Genomic DNA, 24,144 nt, shown 5'->3' on the forward strand with positions numbered 1-24,144 from the left:
TTTTCTAACTGCTGAATGTGTACAGTTCATTTATAGGAATTTAATTTTTGTTTGTGTGTTATAAACAATGAAACCCTTTCCTTTCACAGTCTCTGTACACCAGCAAGATTGTCACATAGTTCACTTTACTTTTCTTTCTCTGACTGCAAAGTGATAGGAGTTTGTAAATACCAATCCCCGTGTAAAAATAAAATAAGCAGCAATTTGTCAGAAGACATAGTATGACATTTACCCCCTCCGTATTTGTGACACATTAAATACAAAAATGTAAAGGCATCTTTTTTCTTGCTTGGACTTTCAGTACGCACGAAAAATCAGCTAGGGGCCCACCAGTGGGTGCGACCCACAGTTTGGGAAACACTTTCCTAATATTTTCAAGCCTATTGCTTCCAGCAAACTGAAATTGGTTTTCAGAACGATTACCTTTTCGTTTACAGTCACTTCTGCTGCTCTTATAGTGGGCACACTTTAAACTCTTCAACATTAGGTGTGTGGGAAGTCTGACCACAGGTGGGTCCACCTGTGAGGCCCAGCTTCAGATTTCTTAAAGAGACATTTCTGTGCTGTCCAAAGCCACTGTCACCTTCCAGCCACAAGTAAGGAGGAAATGGGATTATGGATTAGGATTAGAATGGTCATCACAATTGGTTAATATGTGTTGTTTAAAGCACAGCACCATAATTAATCAAGTGAATAACCTGGGTGTTAGCCATTTACTAAAACTAAAAATCATATTGAAACTTTGGAATCCATATGGTGGTTATGGCTTGGCATCAGTACATCTACCAATGAACTAAGCATTATAAAACATATATATACCTAATAGAGCTAATGCAAAGATGAGGGTACAGTGAGGATGATAAGTAAATGCCCAACCAAAGGCATATTGAAGGATTCAGAGCTACAGCAAATGGTAGATTTGTTATATGATTACTTTTTGGATCTATTTGTGTTTAATAGAGAACAACACAACTACAAGGGTTTCGTTTTCCATAAATTACAATTGGTTCTTTCAATTTTACTACAGATTGGTACAGAGAATGTTTTTTCTCAAGTTTTTTGTGTGGCATAGTTTTGAAATTGTTCTCTGGTTGCCTGAGAATGGCAAGAAGATGATTTTAGAAGTTGAATGGGACATGCTTGTGTGACCGTGGATATTTTCCTATGGAAAGTAAGTAAGGAATCAAAAGTAAGCCAATGGTTTGGATACGGGTAGAACGCTCAGTAGAACTGGCGGCAAAGGTACAGAGGGTGTTCATGAGGAGGAGAGCAATAGAATACAGTAATACTGCCTTCAAAGGAACTTAGAGGAAGAGAAGTATTATACCTCTAAAAGTTCCTACTCATTTATTGAAAGTGGCACTGAAAAGCTGGAGAAAGTTGGATCCAACTGAGGAGACAGAAATGAAATGGATGAGAAAGGTTGATAAGCTAGCCGAAGCCGTAATGGAGTAGGCAACAATATTCCAATCCCTCACTGTTCCTCTGAATGCTAGATCGTAAATGTGTGTAATGGTTTATGGATAATCACCATCACAGTTCAGAGATATATATGCCAATTACGTTAATGGCTCTTAAGCTTCGCTGTGTCTCAGGTACGTTAAACTTTGGCCACAAAAACGACAGAGTTGGTAGTGTGGTGTGCTGACTGGCTCTAAATCCAGATCATACAGTTCTGTTTGGGACACTCACCTTACAATATGTAGGTAGATTGCGAGCTGTTTACAGGTGATGTGATGCATGTGTGCAGAAATTGGTGAAGCTGTGCAGTATTGCATAGTTGGCAAACTGCCACATGGCTAGCATACTCCCCGTGCTTTTGAATGCACGGCACTGTGCGCGTCATTGTTAGTCCTGTTCCTTTGGTGTTTTGACAGGTATCCTGGAGGTTCTGTACTGTGTCCTCATTGAGAGCCCTGAGGTGCTGAACATCATTCAGGAGAACCACATCAAGTCCATTATTTCACTGCTCGACAAACATGGGCGCAACCACAAGGTAAGGGCATGCCAGAGTTGTAGGCTACAGTGCATTTCAGAGGGCTCTACCTCATTCTAACATCAAACTTTTACTTCATTATATTGTGCTCTGTTTTGTTCTCATTTTCCTTTTCCATTAGTCTTTATCTATATTTTGTTTGCTTTTCTTTTTTGTGCAACGGCTTCAAATTGTTCATGCTTGTGGTAGCATTCCCACCTAATCCATGGCGGCCCAGCCTGACGGTGCCATGTCCTCTTGATTCTGTCCTTCACCCAGGGGTGTTCTTCGGCACTGTCATCCTCTCCCACGCCACCTATGCCCTGCATCGTCCAGGTTGACTGTAGATCCTTCTAGGTAGACTTCTCATTACCACTATCTTGTATTGTGCGACTGTTGGGCATCGCCCCTCTATTTTTCTGGGTTTCTCACCTCAAATACACCTTACCCATCCTCACCAACAGGTCCATACTTCCGATTCCCTCGTATCTTACACCTTAATATAGGTGTCTCTTGGGTTCACCACGTTCCCCTTCCTTTCCCCATCTTGACTTACTTCACCTAGTTTGTCACGCTCTTTTCTAGGTTTTTAACTTTCCACTAGCTTGTGTTTTCTTTTTCCTACCGATTCAGTACTGTACGATCTATTGTTCTTGCCATCACAACTTCGTGTATACCTGTTTTATTTCATAACACTAATAAAAACATTTCCAGAAAATTGTTTTCCACCCAGGTCAGGGAATGCCATCCAATGCCCACTACGAGGACACACTTGGTACACCCATTCAGGTCATAGAATAGGTGCTGGATCTCACATTACCTGGGACAGGCCTAAGCCTCCATGCACACACTAAATTATAATGATTCCAAGGCCAAATTAAAAAGTCAGGAGGCCAGTTTCGTATGGAGTCAGGTACTCGTGGCAGGGATCAAGGCCTGTTTACCATTCAGCAGACGTTCACTTCCGAACAATTTATTGTCTTTATTTTTCTAATTTTCTTCCCTTTCTCCAGTGTCATCTCTCTCTCTCTCTCATTCAGAAACGTGTGTACTTAGTATTTGTATCTGTGGTTTTAATGCTCATCTCTCCTCATCTCATGGTGTCATCCATTATTATCTCTAGCCTCACTCTCTTTTAGTCATACTCTCTTTCCCCTTCTTGTCTCATATTGACAGGTCCTGGATGTGCTTTGCTCTCTCTGCGTCTGCAATGGTGTTGCTGTTAGATCCAACCAGAACCTTATCACTGAAAACCTCCTTCCCCGCCGTGACCTACTTCTGCAAACGCGTCTAGTGAACTACGTGACCAGGTAATAACCAGTATTTGTACCCCAACCACTCCTCACCCCTCTGTTATTGGCCAAGAGGGTGAGCTGTTGGACGATTAGGAACATCACTCTTCCACGTTTTTACATTGGTACATGGCTACGCTTGGTATCTATCAGTGTCACTAATTTATCTTCTTCTGATCTCTCCAGTATGAGGCCTAGTATCTTCATGGGCACTGCAGAGGGTTCCACACAATACAAGAAGTGGTACTTCGAGATGATTGTGGACTACGTAGAGCCATTCCTGACGGCAGACGCCACACATCTGCGAGTTGGTTGGGCCATGACCAAGGGCTACAGTCCTTACCCTGGTGGTGGAGAGGGCTGGGGGGCCAACGGCGTGGGAGACGATCTTTACTCCTTTGGATTTGATGGGCTGCATCTCTGGTCTGGTAAGAGAGTTGCTCCTCTTGAACATCTTCACTGTTTGAGACTTTAACAGTATGTTTTTGCGTACCGATCTTGATTGGAGGTTGTTGTGTCTGTATTGCTCGTTCCCTCAACACAAAATCCAGTGTATAAAGGAGAGTGCACACAAATACAGCGTCTGACTCACAAAGATAAATTTACACTTTTGTGTAGGTTTACTATTTTTTTTGCTATTCACAAACTTTGAGTTAATAGTAAATTTACGATTGCAGAGGCTCTGAAGTCAGGGCAGAGAACTCAGCACATAAAAATAAAAGACAGGACTATCTTTTTATGAGCAGAGTTCTCTGCCCCGACTGCGGACTCTCCACAGTCGTAAACTTTGTAGTTTGCGAATAGCAAAAAAATAGTAAACTTACAGAAAAGTGTAAGTTTACCATTGTGACTCAGGCCCAAAGTGTTTAATGAAGGAACATTGTAATGCCAAGTTGTGCTGGTCTGTTGCCTAACAGGGCCAAAACTGGTAAAAACAAGCATTTGCAATGCAATAGGTCTCGCATTTTAGACACTTTGACCTATTGATATTGTAAATTACAATGCCTTTTATTATTGCAGGTTTTTTAAACACATAAATAAAAGGCATTGTCATTTACAATGCCACTAGCTCAAAATCTCACAATTGCGAGACCTATTGCGTTGCAAATGCTTGTTTTCCTTGCTACTTGCACGAGTGATGGTAAACTTAAAAACGGACGAAGGCATGCCACTCGATCGTGGATGCAAGATGAGTTTGCAAAGTCAACACATGAAAATGATTTAAGCCAAGCCTCTAATTGTGTTCATCACGCTCCTTCAACAGGTTTACCACGCCCCTTTTAGAGGCCCCTAGTTTTTTCATCCCACTTAAAGCCCTGGTTATACGTACAATAATTCACTGCAAGAGCTTGATGGACCAGTAATAGTAAAAACTAGAAGTAGTTTCAAGGCTGCTCTAAGAGGGAACTGAGTGATCTTTCCCGACGTTTATCTTTTTCTTAAATATGGAGGAATTGTGCAATGGATTGTAGTGTATTGCCACTTACATGGTGCTTTCATAAGACTTAAAGGGCCTAAAGTGTTTTCCAGTGCTCGTTTAAGAGGGTACTTTGTTTGTTTTACAGGGTTACACTTAAGATGATGGTATAGACCACAGTGAATACCAGAGACTACAGTCGTTCTCAGGGGTCCATACAGGAGCTGAGAACGGAGAGTGCGAGGAATACCGCAGACATCACTGTTGTAGGCTTATGAGGTCCAGGCCAATAATACAGAGTCCTCACAAATAAGACAGCTTGTGGCAGTGAACTCAAGGAATATCACACTCACAAGAGTAGTTTATCCTGGAAGTCTACCTAGAAGCAGTCCACAAAGGAGCTAGGGAATGACACAAAAACCACTGTATCATGGTATATGGGGTTTATCCAGAGGGTGGTGGAGGCGGAAACTGAGAAATATCAAGGATACCAGAGTAGTGAATTTTTGGGGCCCACCCAAAAGTGGTGAATGCAGAACCCAAGTGATGAATGTCACTAAAATCCTAGTGGCTAAGCAGCAATCAGCTATCTTATGGACAAAATGCAGCTTGTTCAAAGAGGAAAAAGCTGTGCGGCAAGAGGATGGCTAAAGTGAGATATGGGAAAAGAAAATCAAGCTGGATTGCAGCCCTTGGCGCTACTTGGTCTAAAGGACCCAAACCAGGAACACACCTACAGACAGCTCAGTGTGAAGTTGGATCAATGAGGCCTACCCAGAAGCAGTGAAGGTCCAACCAAAAGACAGCTCATTTTAGGGTTTAAAGGGGCCACCCAGCAGGAGCGTAGAAGGGGGAATTCACCTATGTGGCTGAGAATCAGAAAACCATGTAGAAAGAAAGTAATTACATTATCACCAAGGAGGGTGAGCAGGAGAATTTAGGGAGACAACTTGAATGGTAGAGGGCAGGGTTTCTTGTCCAAGGCACTAAAAGGAAAAACGTAACAGGGAGATGCCCTTAGCCTGGATGCTCAGGAGGCAGAGGTAATTAGAGTCAAGGGTGAAAGGGACTAGTTTTTAATGGCAAACAGATGTGGGAAGGTCTAAACCCAAGTCACGCCTGCCAGGACTGCAAGGTGCCTCAGGGAAAAACGCAGCACAAAAGAATCACCTGTGAAGAAACAAATACATAGGCAGGCAGCAAAACTATCCTTGTAAATATTTATTTTTCTCCACGTTGACAAGTCTATGCTGAGAAGCAACCAGGAAGCGTACCGACAGAGCTTAGAGGGTGCCACCGAGTCACCTGGAGGGTTGTTTCCCAGGACAGAGAAATAGATGGGCCACTTTGGAGGCAGCACATTCTCCTCTGTGCTGGGACAATGGAAAGATGTGTTACACAATGTAATATACCTTGTTTAAGTACCATTAGTGAGACCCATTAGGGATCAAAGATAATTTTACAAGAGACGTAAATGGAGTACCCAAGAAATATTTAAAATGCTGCAGGAAATGTAAGTTTTTTTTTATACGCGGAGGCATTAGTATTTGCCATGAATTAATCACTATTGGAAGGTGTCTTGTTTCAGACATGTGGCAGACTCACTCAGAAGACCAGTGGTTGAATGTGCGGTTCTGTTCGTCACTTTGTCTCAGAAGTGACAAGGATCGAGTTTGAGTGAAGGCAAACACATCACATATTTGGAATGTATAACAGGGTACCTTCCTGGAACACAGGATTCAAATCCAAGGCCAGTTTGTGTTAATAAACAAGCAATCCATACCTTTCAGGGTTTCTTGGAGGTATATCCACTATAAGAATCAGGATTTTAATACAGGGTCAAATTATGAATTTTAAGACCCTTTTGCAGAGTATATTTGCTACAAAAGCAAGTAATTAATTTGCCGATATCCGTTGGTTAAGAAATTGGACTTGTAACGCATGCAACCCCACCCGTAAATGGCAAAACATGTATAAAATAACACATTTAAACTCAAGTGGAACAAGCATACCAGATGTTTGGAAATGACCACTGTATGCAATATATTACTTTTCGAGAAAACGTAAAATTTATTTTACATGTTTCACATTATGTTTCTACCTTGTGTCAACTTGTCTAAATGAATACACATCATTTGTGTGGAACCTTTTTGTGTCCCGTGCTCCATACTCGAGTCGATGTGAGCACTAACAATTTACAACTCGTCCTCTCCAGCGCAAGGTTGCCCAAAATCACACATTTTACATACTGAATATCAAACATTCAGATCAAATGCTTCAGCTACTAAATCACTGGCCCTACTTGGGATGCTGTCGATGAAATTAGACAGCGCCCAGTGCCCGTTTTTGCAACACATTTTTTGAATCCTCAGGAACCGGTACAACTGCGCTCTAATGATTACAACCCGTGCTGTATACAAACGTTTGCGTATTCTCCTCCCAACAGCACTGTCGCTAAAAAATGAAGCAGCGTTATTTTAAGTAGGCAAGATGGATTTGGGGATTTCAGTAATGGAACCGTTAAAATATTCCCCAAAATAGACTAACCTGTGCAAAAATAAATAATGTAGCATAATAATGAGCTTTTTTTTAAAAGAATACACCAAAGGAAAAAAACATATCCATTGTCACCCATGAAGGTCTAAAATACACACCCTAGGTAGTGTGTGGTTTCTTGTGGAAATGAAAAAACATCACATGTATGCACTCTAAAAGTAGAAAGTGTAAGCAGCACTCGTTTTGGAGGACAGAGCCTTTTTTCGGAATAATCGGACTCTGATCCAGAAGCTAAAAAACGGAAAAGGAACAAGAAGAGAAAGATTAGATAAACAGTGAAAAAGGTAGAAAGGAGAGGCGGTTAACTTTAAAACCGGGCATCCTGCACACACATACACAAGCGCGCGCACGAAGGCGAATGAAGAAGAAAAACAAGGCGGACATGCGTGTGCACATCGCCTGTCTGTGCATCGCCTGTCCGGGCGCGTGCACATTTCCTGTCCCCCTTCGCAACAAAAATCGAAGAGAATAGATCTCGCCAAGCAAGCAGCTGCGCTGCGTCGCTAGGCGAGACCTAAAAATGTGAATCATTCTGTTAATGAATGTTTTTCTGGCAAATATTGAGTATAAGTTCAAAATTAATTTTCCATTTTATTATTCCCTACTTTCTTTCATCCTGTTTAAGAACTGTGCATTTCGGAAATATTTCATTGCATACTTAGGGTACAAAATATTCAAAGAATACTGATAATGATGTGAGAGTGGAGTTACTTTTCAGGTTTTTTACTGCAATGGTAATTAGACTTGTGGAGGGACGAAGACATGGTCATGGTGGGACAAAAGTCAGAATCTAGACATCACCAGAGCACTAACATCAATGTGGAGGTTGCAGTTTGCTGTAGGATGAAACATTAAATACTTTACATGACCCCCTCCAAGTTCCCCTCCACACATACTTAATGATATTCTTTGGACATGCTTCTTGACGGCTGAGGATGAGACTGTGCCTGCCTGTGCTGGTTGATACAGAGACACTTTGTGCTCACTGGTGTTTCAAAGGTATTGTAGCACAACTGTGCAAAGAAGGCCTTCATCGTAATCAGACAGTATATGGAATCTGTTGTGCAATGTGCATTGAATAATGTGAGCCAACCACATATATTATTAGTGCCACTAGGTACATCTAGAAAGGAGTAGCACTTGCACTATGCATGTCTTCATAGGACATTCCATATCGGGGGTACACAGAAAGCCCTCGTGGGCTGGGCGCTCTGGATTGTCTATCTCTGGTTTTGGGCAGTTTACCTAACATTTCTCTTCTCGGCTCCTTTTCTTCCTTGCACAGGCCGGATCGCCAGCCCAGTGGCTTCGCCAAATCAGCATCTGCTGGCTGCTGATGATGTGGTCAGCTGTTGCCTAGACCTTAGCGTGCCCAGCATCTCCTTCCGCATCAATGGCTATCCAGTGCAAGGCATGTTTGAGAACTTTAACCTGGATGGCTTGTTCTTCCCTGTAGTCAGCTTCTCCGCTGGCATTAAGTAAGTCTTGTGGTCTCTCTTTCACCCTCTCTATCCTATCTCTATCTCTCTCTCTCTCTCTTTCTCTCTCTCACTCTCTCTCTCTCTCTCTCTCTCTCTTTGTCTCTCTTTGTCTCTCTCTCTCTCTCTCTTTGTCTCTCTCTCTCTCTCTCTCTCTCTCTCTCTCTGTGAACTGGAAAACCTGTCACTATAGCTGCATTCATAAAAGAAATGTAAAGATTGAACACTAGGTAGATTCATAGGGTTAGCCCCTTCCAGAGCTACATGGATTTCCTATGTGAGTGACCCAAAGGAGTTGAACACATAGGAGAAACTGAGGTGTTGCATAAATGGGAGTGCCAATAGGATTGAAAACCTAGGAGAGGAGAGGAGTTGCAAAGCAGAGGGGATTTTGGGTTGCACACTGGGTGGAAGTAGAGGGATTGCACACCTCGGGAAGCTAGATGGTTGTATATTTAGATGAGCAAGCGACATCCAGAACAATGCCATTCTGGGGGGATTACACACTTGGTAGTCAGAGGCATTACACACCTGGGAAACAGAAATGGATTGAACACCTTGGAAATATGTAGAGATAGTACACAGGAGTGACAACTCACCCGTAGTGATTGAAGGTGGGTCTGATTGACTACTTTGGTCTATCGATTGAGTCAACTTCTCACCTGTTTTCTCTGACCTAATCATTCAAGCTCTCACTGACATTGCTCTTCTTTCCGGATCTCATAGGTTCATTGTCACCTGGCTCCTCCTACCTAATGATGGATGCTCTGTCTGGCTCAGTTCCAGTACTAGGTGGTTGAGCATCTGTCTAACCTGGCTCCTTTACAGTTCTGATTTATCAATTTCTGCTTTCTTTATGGTTAATGCTCCCTATGTCCAGGCTTCTTTGGTCTGGTGATTTAGTGGAGTCTCATATAATTCCTCTGGTCTGGTAATTTATCTGAGTCTTATATGATTTCTCTGGTCTGATGATTGGGACTGTGCCAGATTTGTGTTGTTTATCCTAGTGATTGAGGCACTAGATGACCTGACCTCTCTACCGCAGTGATTCAGGCCCTTTCTGACATCTCTCCTCTTTCCAGATCACTAAGGCACTGTCTGGCCTGACTCATCCAGCCACTGTGCTAGGTGTTTGAAGGTCTGTCTGACCTCGCTTCTTTCGTCTTGTGGTAGAAATGTTCGCTTACCTATTGACCCTTGATATTAAAGCTATGTCTGACCCAGCTTCTCAGCCTGGTGATTGGGACTGTGTATGACTCAACGTCTCTGTCCTTCTGATTGAAGCACTCTCGTGACCGAGCTACTCTAATGGGGTGATTGAGTTCTGTCTGACTCAGCTCTTCTTGAGATTGAACTTGGGTTGATCAAGTACATGTGAATGATGATGAAGCGCTCTCTGACCTGAATCATCCTAGGCTTTATCTGAACTGGGCCTTTGTTTCTGATGTTTTTGGCTTTGTCGGGCTCTGCTCCTCTTTACTGGTGAATGCAGCTCCGTTGCATCCTACCAGAGGAGGCTCTGTCTGACTCCACTTCTTTAGCCTAGTGCTTACAGTTTTATGTAGCGTAGTCCTTCTTTTATGATGTTTGGTAATCTCTCTCAACTCATGTATTTAATAGTTGAAGTGCTGTGTAATCTGCCTGCTCTTCCTACGGGCAATAATGTATGACTGCACATCCAATATGGGTTTTCTGTTGTGAATTATCTCATCTGTCGTATTATTGTGTCTTCTGCTTTAATTTTTTGTCTTTTTTGCATCTCCACAGGGTTCGATTTCTTCTGGGTGGTCGCCATGGTGACTTCAAGTACCTCCCACCGCCAGGCTATGCCCCCAGCTATGAAGCCCTTCTACCCCGGGACCGCATGAGGGTGGAGCCTATTAAGGAATACAAGCATGACTTTGAAGACATTAGGAACCTTCTGGGACCAACCAAGTCCCTATCCAACACTTCCTTCATACCCTGCCCAGTCGACACAGTACAGGTACGAAAAGCATGACGCCAAACTGCTAGCTAAACTGCATCCAGGAATTTATAGGAACAGTACACCTTATGTCAGAACTCTTAAAGTAGGGAAGGAGGAGGTATATAGGTTTAATCGATGCATCATTGCCCCCATAAGGACCTATGGAATCTCTCTCTTTTGCCACATCACTGCCTCATTTTCTTTATTCGAGCTACATATCCCACACCACCAGCATCATACAATTTAGTGATGCACAGTTTCCAATTCCATTGGCTGGAGTGACTCATTTTCTGCAGCACACCCTCAAACGACACAAATGTCCTAATGCACATCATTGATGTCTCAGTGCTGGTATCAGTGGCCACAAATACTTGAGGGCAGTTTCAATTAATTCTACATCATCAACTCCAAGTTTATCACAGAGATTCACGTTTTATTTTACATTACTGCTGTATTAAACTTAGTTTCACACACAGCTCCATAGTCTAACAGAAACCCAGTTATTCTCAACACCATGATCATTTCTTTACAGTCATCAATGGGCGGCATTAATTGCCACTGTAACATCTATTAAAATAGCATGGGGGCAGGGCACCAGCCCTCACACCTACAGGCCACAATTTTGAATCCCAGCCTTTCATACCTTCTAAGCCATTGCACTGAATAGTAGTGAGTTGAGCAATAACTCTTGTTGAATCTCATAGAGACAATTCGCTTATTGGTTTGCACTATGTAAATAGTTATGTTATTGTGTATTACTATGCATTACAGTAGTTCCCAGCATGGTATGTGGCTCTGGCCTCACAAGCATGACTGGAGTCACAAACATTGTCCACACAACTCACCATGTGTCCTCTGACGATACAGGTCACACTTGTCACAATCCAATATGACACAGTGATCATTTTAAAACGTAGCCGTGACTCCTTCCTTACTGATGAATTAGGAGAAGACATTACAATACGCTTGCTGTGGGTCCCAGATGTGGGTTTTAAGTGATTGTTTTAAACTGCACACTACTAGCCTCCCACCTTGTAACTCTGTTAACCCTGCACATCGCCCTTCCAGATTGTCCTCCCTCCGCACCTGGAGCGCATCCGGGAAAAACTGGCTGAGAATATCCATGAGCTGTGGGCCCTGACACGAATAGAACAAGGCTGGACCTACGGTTCGGTGAGTGTTGCTTCTGAAGTGCAGTAAACTAACAATGACAGGGAAACCCACATTTTGTATACTTTGGAATCTCCAAATCTTATGTGCCTCCCCTTTTTCAGCCTTACATATTCGGTTACCTTTTATATTGACTTGAGGAAATGATTTTTAGCTTTCTATAACCAAGGTATAATATATAGATTTCACTGTTATAATTTTAAGCTTTTCCAGGTTTCCATGGGTCAGAGGGCATGTAACATGTTTCTCAAAAAGGAGGCCCGTTTCTTTGTTTTCTCCTCTCAAAATATGTATTGTGCTCACTTGCATTTGCCTAATCTTGTCCCCTTTTTTCACCATTCAGTACCGTGTTCTGTCCATCAGTTTTTCATTTTCTATCCCATCTCTGCTCATCTTCAAATACCACTCTTTGTTTTGGTCATCATTCATTCACCTTCTCCGACTGTTCAAGCACCTAGGGCTTCTGCCATGTGTCTGGACCAATCTTCAGCTATCTTTGTTATCCATTACAACCTCCTATTTTTCTCTGTCTACTTCTGAACATTTGGTGTAGTCCTGTCCCTTGCCTTTCAGTTTCTCTTGATTTAATTCCCTCAGTTATTCCTGTTTGTTCCTTTGCTCGCTGTAGGTCCGCGATGACAACACAAGGCTACACCCTTGCCTGTTGGATTTCCACAGCCTTCCAGAACCAGAGAGAAATTACAATCTTCTGATGTCTGGAGAAACACTCAAGTAAGGTTTTAAGCTTCATTGCAGTGGAGAGAGGGAGGACAGCCAATGAAGGCAGATTGGTGAAGGAAGGATTGGCAGAATATCTAATGAGCCAGTGGAGGAAGTCGACTGGCTCAAAGTTCACTTTAAGTATATAGATATAATACGTCTGTAGACAAGAGGTGAAACCTAGGAAGGGCGCTTAGTAGTAGAATGGTGATGGTTGGAGACATCCTAATGGCAGAGGGCCTAATTCAAATTTTTCACCGTGCCTAAGTCAGTTACATAACATAATGAAAAGGTTTTATGCTCCCATTATAAAACTCTTTAATATTAACCAAGACAAGATCAGCATAAATTTGCATATAGAGGTATCACTTATATTTTTGAAAATGTATAGCATTCGTAAGTGACACCTAGGGCAGTGGTATTTCGGGCTTCTAAGCATCTTGTTAGGGACTTACAGGGCAAATGAAATAATTATCCACTCATGCATCAAGAGATTTGCAACTATTTGTAAATCACGCCCAGGAGATATAGTTTTTTTTGTTGTGCAAGTTTTATTTTTGTTTTTATCAAAAATATAACAATACAACCAGAAAAGGAGAAAAGGGAAAGTGGTAGTTTTAAACATCTTGGTGAGGAGTAGGTTGAAATATCACTTGATGTCATGATTGTGGTAGAGTGCGTAGGGTTTGGAGGGTTGGGCCCAGAGTGTATGTAAGTGTTAAATTAAGTTAAGGTCTAGGATGTGGACGGAAGCCGTTTTGGTTGACATGTAAGAGAAAGACAAATGAAATGAGGTGACCAAAACCTACTCTTGTGGGTGAATGGGATGAGTAAAATCACCTGTGAGATGTTTTGACATGTTTTCACACTCTTCTTCATTTCTTTCATCCTGCAAAGAACCCTTCTAGCCCTCGGCTGCCACGTGGGCATGGCAGACGAAAAGGCAGAAGAGAACCTGAAGAAGATCAAGCTGCCAAAAACGTATGTATTTAGTATAATGCACTTGGGGCGTGAGATAGATTTTAGAAGTTTTATGCTGAGTGGGAGACACAGCAAATTGTCTCACTATTGTTCAACTTCAGGAGAGATATCAGAACAGACAGGATATCAATGTCCTGGTCCGCTGCGGCCGGTGCAAGTAAGAGTGGTAGGGTGGTGGGGCCAGGGGGGGGGGGGGGGGGGGATTTCGACAGACGACAATGAGGGCAAATTATTTATTTATTTAATTTTCCCATTTGGACATCTGTCGAATCCCCCCCAACCCCCCAGCCCTGCCCCACCGCTCTTACCTGCTTTACCTGCACGGGCCGCAGCTGTTCCAGGTCCTTGGCAGAAATATGAATAGCTTGAATTTCCTAAGTATAGAGAACAAAGTGCACGGGTGTACATAGAAGGTCACGGTGACACAGGCTTCCATAGTTTATTTTATATCCTTTTTGATTCATAGAAGATTAGGTTGGGTGTTCCAGCACCCGCAAGCTTGAAGTACTTAGGATACTTTGATTGGTTGAACACATTTAGTCCTTGAGTTTTATCATTTCCGAGGCCCCCTGTGTGAATATGGAACTAATACCACTGCTCTAATTCATCTGTTTTCAGTTAGTGTATAATTATTTGTATTTACTCTTTCCATTACCAGTTTGGGAGTTACACCACAGCGGGTTAGATGTGAAGAATGTAAGAAAGACCTCTATCAACCCAATTGCATTGCAGCAAGTCCATTTAACACAAGCCTGGTGCCTAGCAGTGAATAACTGAATAATGGGATGGCATAATCTTAAAATTAATATATATTAATGGATCACATAATGGCCACTCTGTTGGTATGATTCAGCCACACATCCCATTGAAGAGACGTGTTTTGAATTTGCCTATAACTTGACCCCATGGACAGATCTGCATTAAATTTGGAAATCGCTTTGTGCAGCCAGCGAAGACCAGGTATGCACATTTTCGTACAGTTCTGTAAAGGAGGAAAAAAGTTGAAGGCGAGGTCAAAAAATATATATTTTCCCATTTTAGCTCGCTTCGAAAACTTTGCTGGCACCTAGTGCAAAAACCACTGAATGCATTTATGCCAGACTGGACCTAAAGGTAGCAGCACTTTACATTGAAAGAGTGCTTTTGGTGGCTTGATGTGAATCTGTTCAGTAGTTTTTGAGATAAGCATTTTTAAAAAGGTCCCAGTTGAGCTTGAAAGGGTTAACAGTTGTATATGTCTTGGCTGTGTTAGTTTGCGGGGATTTGAGGACAAAGTTTACAGACATCCATTGACTAAAAATTTTACAAAATAAAAGCTTCTTGTTGGCTGAGTTAGCTTTTTTCTTCCTTTGTTCACGTTGGGTCTGTGGGCACTAACCTTAGGCCAGAGACACAAGAACTTTGATTGTCTAGACACAAGAGAAAAATTACTCTTACGGCCGCCATTACAGGATGCGGGAAATGATCCTCGCGTCACAAAAAAAAAGGAAAAATGGCATATACAGTGGACAGGGTAATCAGACTCTGCCCCCAGGCAAAAAATGGGGGACCCCAAATAGGCTGCCAAAAGCTTACAAAAATGTCTGTGCATGATTGTTTGTGGTCTAATTTTAGAAACCACTATCTCTGCATACCTAAAATGTCACCAGCAGTCCCAGGGCCCAACATCTACACTTTGGACTCAAAACACTGAAGATGGTGCGGGTAAACAAACAGACTACAACTACAGACAAAAGTTCAGCTGAGGACACTGAGAACTGTACTCATTTGAAACACAGTCATAAACAATGCATGGACACTCTCCTGAGAAGCTGCACAGTTTATAAGACACTGTTTGATTCATTCATTGGTGTATGGTGACACTTCAGGTTTAAGCATGAATGAGTACATGAGGGGCCTGCGTGGAGTGGAACAGAGCAGAATCACTGCAGGGTGGCAATCTCTCAAGCATGCCACAGGAGCTTCTGGGTTGTGAAGGAGAAAGACATAAACCTCCACCTGAAAGTATGGGCTTTATATTTTAATGTAATGTCAATGTCTAGAATGGGGAATTAAATAAGAAAATTAGGGATAAGATGGAGGAACACCTTCAAAAGATCTATAATAAAAAAAACAATTTGACAGTGGGTATTTATAGTTAGGACCTAGTTTCCATAGGTAAATATTTTTTGGGCTAATAACTTTGGTGCCGTTTGATGAATCTTCACAAACATTTCTAAACTAGTTTACCACTCACTTTAGCTGCTGTCTTGAAAGTTCCTGGGGGGATTTGTCAAGCGGGGTCCAAGAAAAAGGGGGTCCCAAACACATTTTCCCCATGCAATTTTCCATAGGGATTTTAGACATGACTATAGCTCGAACCACTGAACGCAATTACACCAAATTTGGCAGAACGCTATATCTTGGTCCAGAAAGATCTAATTATGTAATTTGGTGTAAATTTATTCAGTAGTTTGGTAGTTATTAAAGAAAAAACTTTATGTATATCTAGAGATGCGGAGTGTCCTCGGAACCGACACATCTCAACCAGGAAGTGGTGGCAGCCGTCTTGAGACTCAGATGGGCAAGGACACGGGCCAGGTCACAGGAAAAAAAGGGGAGGGCAGCCACGTGCCCCTCCTCCCAGAACCATTAATGGCCATGGGAACCCCATCCCCCAGGGCTGGCTCCTGTTATGTCCGGGGTGCCCAGCCCCGGGACAAAGCGGTTTCCCTGCCTGCACTGCTGCAGGCAGGAAAACCTGTGTTTGCTCTTGCTTGGCAGTAGCAATTTCAAAGCTTCCGCCAAGTGAGAGCAAACACGAAGTCTGCTCCCAGTGAGTGTAAGCATAAAAAATGCTCCCACCCCCTAGGAGCAGACTTCAGATCTGTTTCCCTGCCCAGAGTGATGCAGGGAAACAGATCTGAATATTGCTCCTGCCTGCAGGGAGCAGTATTTTTTAGCTACTCCCTGCTAGTGGGAGCAGTACCGGCCCCTGCTGGAGGTTGTGAGCCGGTAAGCCGGCTAGAGGTTAGCAGACCACAATATTGCCCCAGAGGGGGCGCTGCATGCACCCCTCACCATGTAAATAATGTGCTGGCCACGGGGAAAGGGGTCCCCAGCGTTGAAATCGGCCCAGGGAGGAGAGCTGCATACTCCCCCTCCAGGGATGGCTTCCTTTGAGGGGTTGGCTACATGGCTGGGCCATAGGCCAGGTTTTGTGGCCAACCCCCGCTGTGCACAGCCGATGGCCGTGCGTTGTGTGGGGTTGGCTTCATGCAGGTGGTTGGCCGCAGTGCAGCCAAGCCCTGCAGCCAACCCCCCTATGCGGTGGCGGTTGGGTTAACGTATGTTAATTACCCATTACTTTACGTAAAAAAAATCCTAGAAATTCACTGAAAAAAGCTAAGCTTACAAGGACATTACAGTTAGGAAGTAGCATTGAAAAATGTTGAAATTCACTAAAAATACAAATGTTACAGGGACGTTATAGTTAGATTCAGATTTTACACACACAAAACCATTGAAATCAGCAGTTAGAGTTATCTCAAGTAATGTCCTAAGGTGACTATACCATGCACTGTTAATTATCCAACATATTACATCACCCGTAACATCTTCTATACATCTTTGATAAGATCAAGATCACTGCAACAGTTGCTGTAAAATTAATGTGGAATCAACTGTGCATGGCGGGTAAGCGAATCAAAGTTACTATGGGCACGAGTTTAACAAAAAAAAAAATATATATATATATATAGTTAGGACCCAGCCATAGGAAAAGCGTTTTGTTTTGCCAACATGACAAACCTTAACAAAATGTTCAAAATTATTATGATTCTCACTTTAGCTGCTGTCTTTAACGTTTCGGGGTCGTTTGTGAATCGGAGGGTTGAGAAAAGGGGAGAGTCCCATAACAAGTTTTTTCCATGCAATTTCCCATAGGGATTTTAGACATGACTATAACCCGAACCGCTGGACAGAATTACACCAAATTTGGCAGAAAGGTTGCTCTTGGTCCACAAAGTGACCTTTTTGTTATTTGGTGTAAATCTGTTCATTAGTTTTAGAGTTATTATAAGAAATTCAAATTTGCATTGCAAGAGGACATAGCTACTATCGATGAGGATGACTGGACAGAGGCCCTAGAGGCGCCAGTTGGGGCAACAATGTAATCCCATCTCCTCCTAATTCAGTTAAAATATCTCCATAGAGCATATTTGAATATATGATGTTACTTAGCAGACCATTACTTCGCAAGTTTTTACTACGATGTTTTTACATCACAAATACCATTACTACGCAAAATTTAACTGCGCTTGCTTTTAGTTCGCAAATACATTTAAATGTACTAAATATGCATTTACTTCGCAGTATATTACTAAGTATACAACTTCTACGCATTTATGACTCTTTTACCCTTACCCTCATACACTACGTTACCCTACACTACCCAAACACCACTACACTACCCTACACTACACAAACACCACAACACTACCCTAAACCCAAATACACTACATAAACACAACCCTACAACCTAAAAGACAACCCCCTGCATGACCACTACCCTAAACCCAAATACACTACTCTACACTACATAAACACAACCCTAAAACCTAAAAGACAACCCCCTGCACCACAACACTTCCCTAAACCCAAATGCACTACTCTACACTACATAAACACAACTCTAAAACCTAAAAGACAACCCCCTGCACAACCACTACCCTGAACCCAAATGCACTACTCTACACTACATACACACAACCCTAAAACCTAAAAGACAACCTCCTGCACGACCACTACCCTAAACCCAAATACACTACTCTACACTACATAAACACAACCCTAAAACCTAAAAGACAACCCCCTGCACGACCACTACCCTAAACCCAAATACACTACTCTACATTACATAAACACAACCCTAAAACCTAAAAGACAACCCCCTGCACGACCACTACCCTAAACCCAAATACACTACTCTACATTACATAAACACAACCCTAAAACCTAAAAGACAACCCCCTGCACAACCCCACAAACTACATTGCCCCACTTACCTCTCTCTACTCATGGTCCCTCGCTTCACCATGCTTCCTCTCTTCTCCTGCTTCGGGCGTCGTCAGAGCTGCACGTCGTTGTTTGGAAACGGAAGCGCCTCCTTTTCCAAACAACGATGTGAATAGTCAGCAAATTAATTGACTTTGCTAAGTAATGGTATATGCGAAGTAGAAGCATGCAAACTAAAAGATTCTGCTAAGTAAAAAATGCGTAGTAATGGTAAGTAGTAGTAGTGGCCGCGAAGTAATGGTAGATCACCGCATATTTTATGGGTGTCATCGGCTCCTCCTTGTGCCTCCGCTCTGGGATTGAAGAGGGCACCTTCTCTCACACTGTATGGAGCTGTGTGGCTTTGACGCACTACTGTCGGGGTGACATCCTGTCTTTGGGAGGTCCTTTCCTGGGAAGTTCCATTGGACCCAAAATTACTTTTGCTTCATAACACCGAGGGAACAGGAGGTAACCGATATAAACGTCATCTGTTATTTCTGGGCCTCATGTTAGCAAAAAGAGATATCACCAGACTGTGAAAAGCCGCTACATTGCACTTGGTGGGGCCCTGGAAGAAAGGAATGGATCACTGTATGGGGCTGGAGGTCGCAGTCTTTCAAGCTTGAGGATGCCTATGATAACACTCAAAGGTATGGCAGCATTGGGCCAATTACAGAAGTATAGTCCTGGCCCCGATTCACACCATGGAGTTCCAACTGGAAGGTGAAATACACCATTTTGGGGTCAAGACATGAGAAATTGTCGGGGGGTCTGTGATGTATTTGAATAAAAATTTCATTGCTGAACTGTTGGGTGTGGGGGGGGGGGGTAGTCGGGGTCCAACTGTGCAAGTTAAGGAAGGCACATGGGATGCTCCATTTCAAATTTGCTGGTGACCACTAGATGCCTAAAGTGTTTGTCGAAGTGAGTTTGAGATACAGGAGGCTGTCCATTTTCCTGTCTAGTATATTGTCTATATCTAATATTGCCACTAAATTAATAGACACCCCTTATTATTTTCCTAACCAACTTGTATTGTCTTCAGTGTTGAACCCTTAGTGTATATTCTGGCTTAAACATTATTTCATTTTAAATTCTAGTAACATTGCAAATCCACACTTTGAATATTACACATCCTCAAAGTCCTATTTTAAAAAACATATAAGCACCTTACACCAGTCTCTGTACTGCTCATTTATTGTAAAAATATATTCGAAATGGAAATTAATCACTCCTCTGTTTTTGTTAAAGGGTTTTTGTATATATGAAAATCATGCATCAATTAAAACAGATCTTGTCATTACTATCTTATCTAAGATACTGACTATTTATTGTGTATATTACATCGAATCAGATCTTGATTGTAAACAGCGATCTTAAAAACATTGTCACTGCCTTATTTCGGTGGTTGAGTTGTCTAATCCACCTTCCTCAGTCAAAATCAGGTAAAAAAAAAACACTTTTTGTATTACAAAAGGACAAACAATATTTTAAAGTTATTTTCCCTTAGTTGCAATGTTATGCATCGCACCCACTTATAATTCAAAGTACTAAATTCCTTCTAGTATCTGAATATAGATTGTCTCAAAAAAAGTTTGGCTACAGGGATATTTTTTATCTGAATTGTATTTTAGATGAAGTTTCTTACAGGCTTCCTGTCTTGTTACTGCTGTGGTCTCTCTACATACTTTAGATGAATTATAATTTCTTGCTAGAAGTAGTTTCAATGTTAGCCTTTTATCAGAGTTTCACCTCTTTCTCAAAATGTGTTGAAGAGTTCACGAGATGCAGTCCCCAGGGCAGAACAAGGAGTCCAAGATTTATTTGATTTACATTCCAGTTTGCAATATTTGTTTCTGTTCTTTCCCTTTTCAAATTATGAACAAGACATACCTTGTCCAGTAGAGCGTTTCAAATTTAGCGTGTCCTGCCATTGTTTGCTCCCACCACTCCAATAACAGATAGCCATTGGTGGGAGAAAATTATCTGCCCATTCCATTTCCTCTTCTTTGATGAAAGTAGTTGCCATAAAAGGTTATGCATTTGGAAGAATTCCGCCATTGGCATAAGCTTCTCTGTGTCCTTTTTTAACGAAGTGGGTTTGTCTTCTGTGGAATCTATGTTATCCATAAAGATGTTCAATAAAAGTATGTATGTTGCAAGATTCCACTCAAAATCCGAAATAACTCATCCTACCCAACTGTACAAAAGCCTAAGAGACTAATATATTGTTAGAAACATGTCTTTATGTTAACAGAGTACAAGATTAAGCATGAAACCCCAATAGTGCTGGCTATAAGTTTGTAATTGTAAAGGTGAATATTAGAGTGATTAGATAAATTATTGCGTGGATGGATTTTTGCATGGTTGACAGAAAGGATGAAAGGTTGAACAAGTGTCGAACCTCTTTCAGGAGGCCACTGGGCAGGCCGGGGCTACTAGGCCACAACCGTGGGGTGAAGTATTTTACTTTTGCTTTCTGGCCCTACTGTTAATGTACAAATTGGGCCAAGTACAACCCTTTCCGCACTTGACTCTCAGTGGTGTTGCCTCTCTGGGAGGTTGGTGTAGAGGATACTTGGGCTCAAGAATCACTAACACTTCACCCTGCCCCCATCAGAGCAATAAAATGAGTGTTCAGCCCAGTGTTTCACTCTGTAGGAAAAGACAAGTAGTTTTACTGCACAAAAACAGAGAATGTCACTGCACATTAATTTATACATGAATACATGATTCCCGGGTGAGGGGCATGGTGCTCTTAGGGTACTTCACTGTTTAGACTGTCACTTGGCTCTAGTGGGTCACCCCCTCTGGTACTTGGCCCCCACACCTCACAGCAGACTCATGGTCAGTCAGGTAAACTGGTAGGTGCAGCTCATGCTTCTCCTCCCCCTTTTAGGATAGCACCCTGTGCCTTGGACGTAGGCCCTATCGGTCTCTCACCCAGATCAGGTTAGCAGCTCAGGTCCGCACTCATACAGCAGTGATGAGAGCCTGCAGTGGTACTTGGCAATTTAGGAGAGTTACGAGGCTGTGTTCACTCTTCCTGCAGAAGCAGAATCTCACCAGCAGCAGGCAGGAGCTTCCTGGCAGCACGTGGCAGTCTTCTTCGGGTAGCACATAAGCCAGCCACACAGTGTGTCGCTTGCAGGGTCACAGCAGAAGCATAGGCTTCAGTTGATGGCCCTCTTCCAGGCAGTGACTGCAGATCTCGGCTTGCTCCAACCCTCTGGTGTGTACCTGAGGATTCTTCTTGGGGGCCTCTGCCACCTGCCTGCAGATGGTGGTTCTTCAGCACACAGTGTCTCAAGGTGACCACCTCGAATCTTCTCAAGGCAACCCCAGGATACTTGGGAGGTCCCTTATTCTTCAGGTCTTGTTTAGACTCAACAACACACTTGGCAGTATTGTGGTCACACAGTCCACTTACGGGGCACACGGGCCAAAAGCAGGAGCCTATCCCAGCTTCAGTAGGGCCCACCACATACACCATTCCAACGGCATGGAGGCTCCGATAGGGATATGTTAAGATGACTGCACAGCCCTCCCTGCGATTCCTTCTGCACTCTTCCTTCACGAGTCTCTATGCCATGGTTAATTACTTCAATTCCTTCCGCCATCCGCTCCTTCTGCAGGCTGTGTGCTTCCATCCCTCGCTCACAGGCAGGACGTCTGGGGTGTGTGCATGTTCATCCCTAGGACCTGAACTGCTATGATGGTAGATAGTATTCCGAAACCGCTTGCAGAGCCCAGTTATGGATCGTAATGAAATCTGATGGCTGGAAACAAAGGGAGGCAGAGAGTGTATTGAAAAGAAAGACTTTCACTGTATCTGCTGGCATTTGAGGTGAAGAAGCGGAGAGCAATGCTGTGGAATTTTGTTTTGGTTTACTGATCTCACTGGTGTGAGCTATGTGTACCTGCCCCCAGCCCTGCACCCCACCTCACATAGCAATCACATAGCAATCACTCCTAAGCCATGGGCAAAGTGGCCATACATATCACTATTTTACTGGATAGTGGCGGTGTGGGCTAGGGTCGGAAGGGGAATGAGAGCGGGCATTCTCTGCTGCCTCCAGGTGGTCTAAAGATGGAAAGACAGTGCTCTCTCTCATTCTGATATGCCATTATTCACATCATCTTCTGATTACTGTGTCAGTCACTTTCCTGCATGGAGCTGTGGAAAAGAGGAACAAGAAGGGAGACGAGCTGAGAATCACCTGGGTGGGAAATATCTGTAATTTAAGTTCTAGAGCATCAGCATGCTCTTCGTGGTAACATTATTAACTCTAGGATCATGGGTCAGTTGATGCTAGGATCATGTCAGTGGGTGCTATGGGCAAGTACTCTTCCTTCAAAGACACCTGCACCTTGGAAGATGCTACTGTGCATCATGTCACAGACTGTCTCACAGATACAGGTGGTTCTGGGCATGTCCATTTCTTTGATCTGGTACCTGGTTGTTAAAAAAGAGTAAAGTCTTTACATGGTCACTGGGATTTAACAAAACCTAATGTCAGCGCTTGTTTTATGGAGAAACAGACAGGTCTGTAATACACAGGTACCATTACAGACATAGATTTGTAGATACAGGGAGATAGCGGAATAGGTCAAACCAGGAACTTAGGCCTAGATTTACAAATAAATAATACAGTGCAGCACAGGAAGTGAAGTTGCTGTGCTGTGTTGCATGAACGGGAAAGAGCAAAACACTGCCCTCGCAAGAAAGAAGATGTGGCACTGTCCTGCTTTCTGCCTAGCGCTGGGGCACGTATTGCTGCCCTGCACCAGCACAGACACTCTTGCACTATGGTACAAGGGTGTCTTTTTTTGTGATCAGCATTCGTTTTGTGCACGAAGTCCTGCACAAACACTATGCTAAAAGTCAATTTCCTCGATGTATGTTTGCTACAGAATGCATCACACAATCAAAGAGGAAAAAACGAGGAGAAATACAAAAATTCTTTCATGCCAACCTCAGGCGCCGAATTTGGTGTCATTTTTCATTCACAAGTCTGTGTAGCTTTTAATTTGAGTCAAAATCCATGGGTGGAAACAAAAGAATGCCCATGCAAAACCCATGGCACACTTCCCTGGTGCAAAGTAACACATGGCAGCACATTGCACTGAGCTACGTTACTTTTGTTACAAACCAGTACAAATCGTTATTTGCATCGGTTTGTAAATCCCAAAATAAGTTTTTGTTTTGGGTCTGCGTTAAAAAGGTAATGCTAACCCATTGCAAACTCTTTGGAAAGCTGGGTCTTAATGTACATCCAACCATTCTCTGCTGCTTCTAGCTCCACCAGTCGTAACAGAAGCATTAAAATCTGATTATCCACATCTTTTACGATCAATACTCCATGGTACTGGTGGGAATGTCCCTGTTGCAGTCAGTTCAGAATCCTTCATGTGAATCTGCTGACACCTGGTTGATTACTTCTAGTCTGTGGGAAGGTATTCTGCTATTTGAGGACTATAAGCACAAAGCGCCATAAGACGTAAGATCGGGATAGTGCGGATAGAGTAGGGGGGAGCATATGGAATGTGAA

General features: G+C 42.8%; 1 protein-coding gene across 5 annotated transcripts in view; it reads left to right on the top strand.

The window, feature by feature from the left end:
* Positions 1–24,144, top strand: part of RYR1 (ryanodine receptor 1) — a 1,245,571-nt gene that overhangs the window by 278,067 nt on the left and 943,360 nt on the right. For all 5 annotated transcript variants that reach the window (XM_085625233.1, XM_085625235.1, XM_085625236.1 and 2 more), the window contains exons 16-23: positions 1,878–1,996; positions 3,152–3,285; positions 3,454–3,695; positions 8,526–8,718; positions 10,486–10,702; positions 11,753–11,857; positions 12,483–12,586; positions 13,472–13,555. In XM_085625233.1, the coding sequence (XP_085481359.1) occupies positions 1,878–1,996; positions 3,152–3,285; positions 3,454–3,695; positions 8,526–8,718; positions 10,486–10,702; positions 11,753–11,857; positions 12,483–12,586; positions 13,472–13,555 (1,198 nt within the window). The remainder of the gene's footprint in view (positions 1–1,877; positions 1,997–3,151; positions 3,286–3,453; positions 3,696–8,525; positions 8,719–10,485; positions 10,703–11,752; positions 11,858–12,482; positions 12,587–13,471; positions 13,556–24,144) is intronic.

The sequence above is a fragment of the Triturus cristatus genome, chromosome 9, assembly GCF_964204655.1.
Source record: "Triturus cristatus chromosome 9, aTriCri1.1, whole genome shotgun sequence".
Taxonomy (NCBI): domain Eukaryota; kingdom Metazoa; phylum Chordata; class Amphibia; order Caudata; family Salamandridae; genus Triturus; species Triturus cristatus.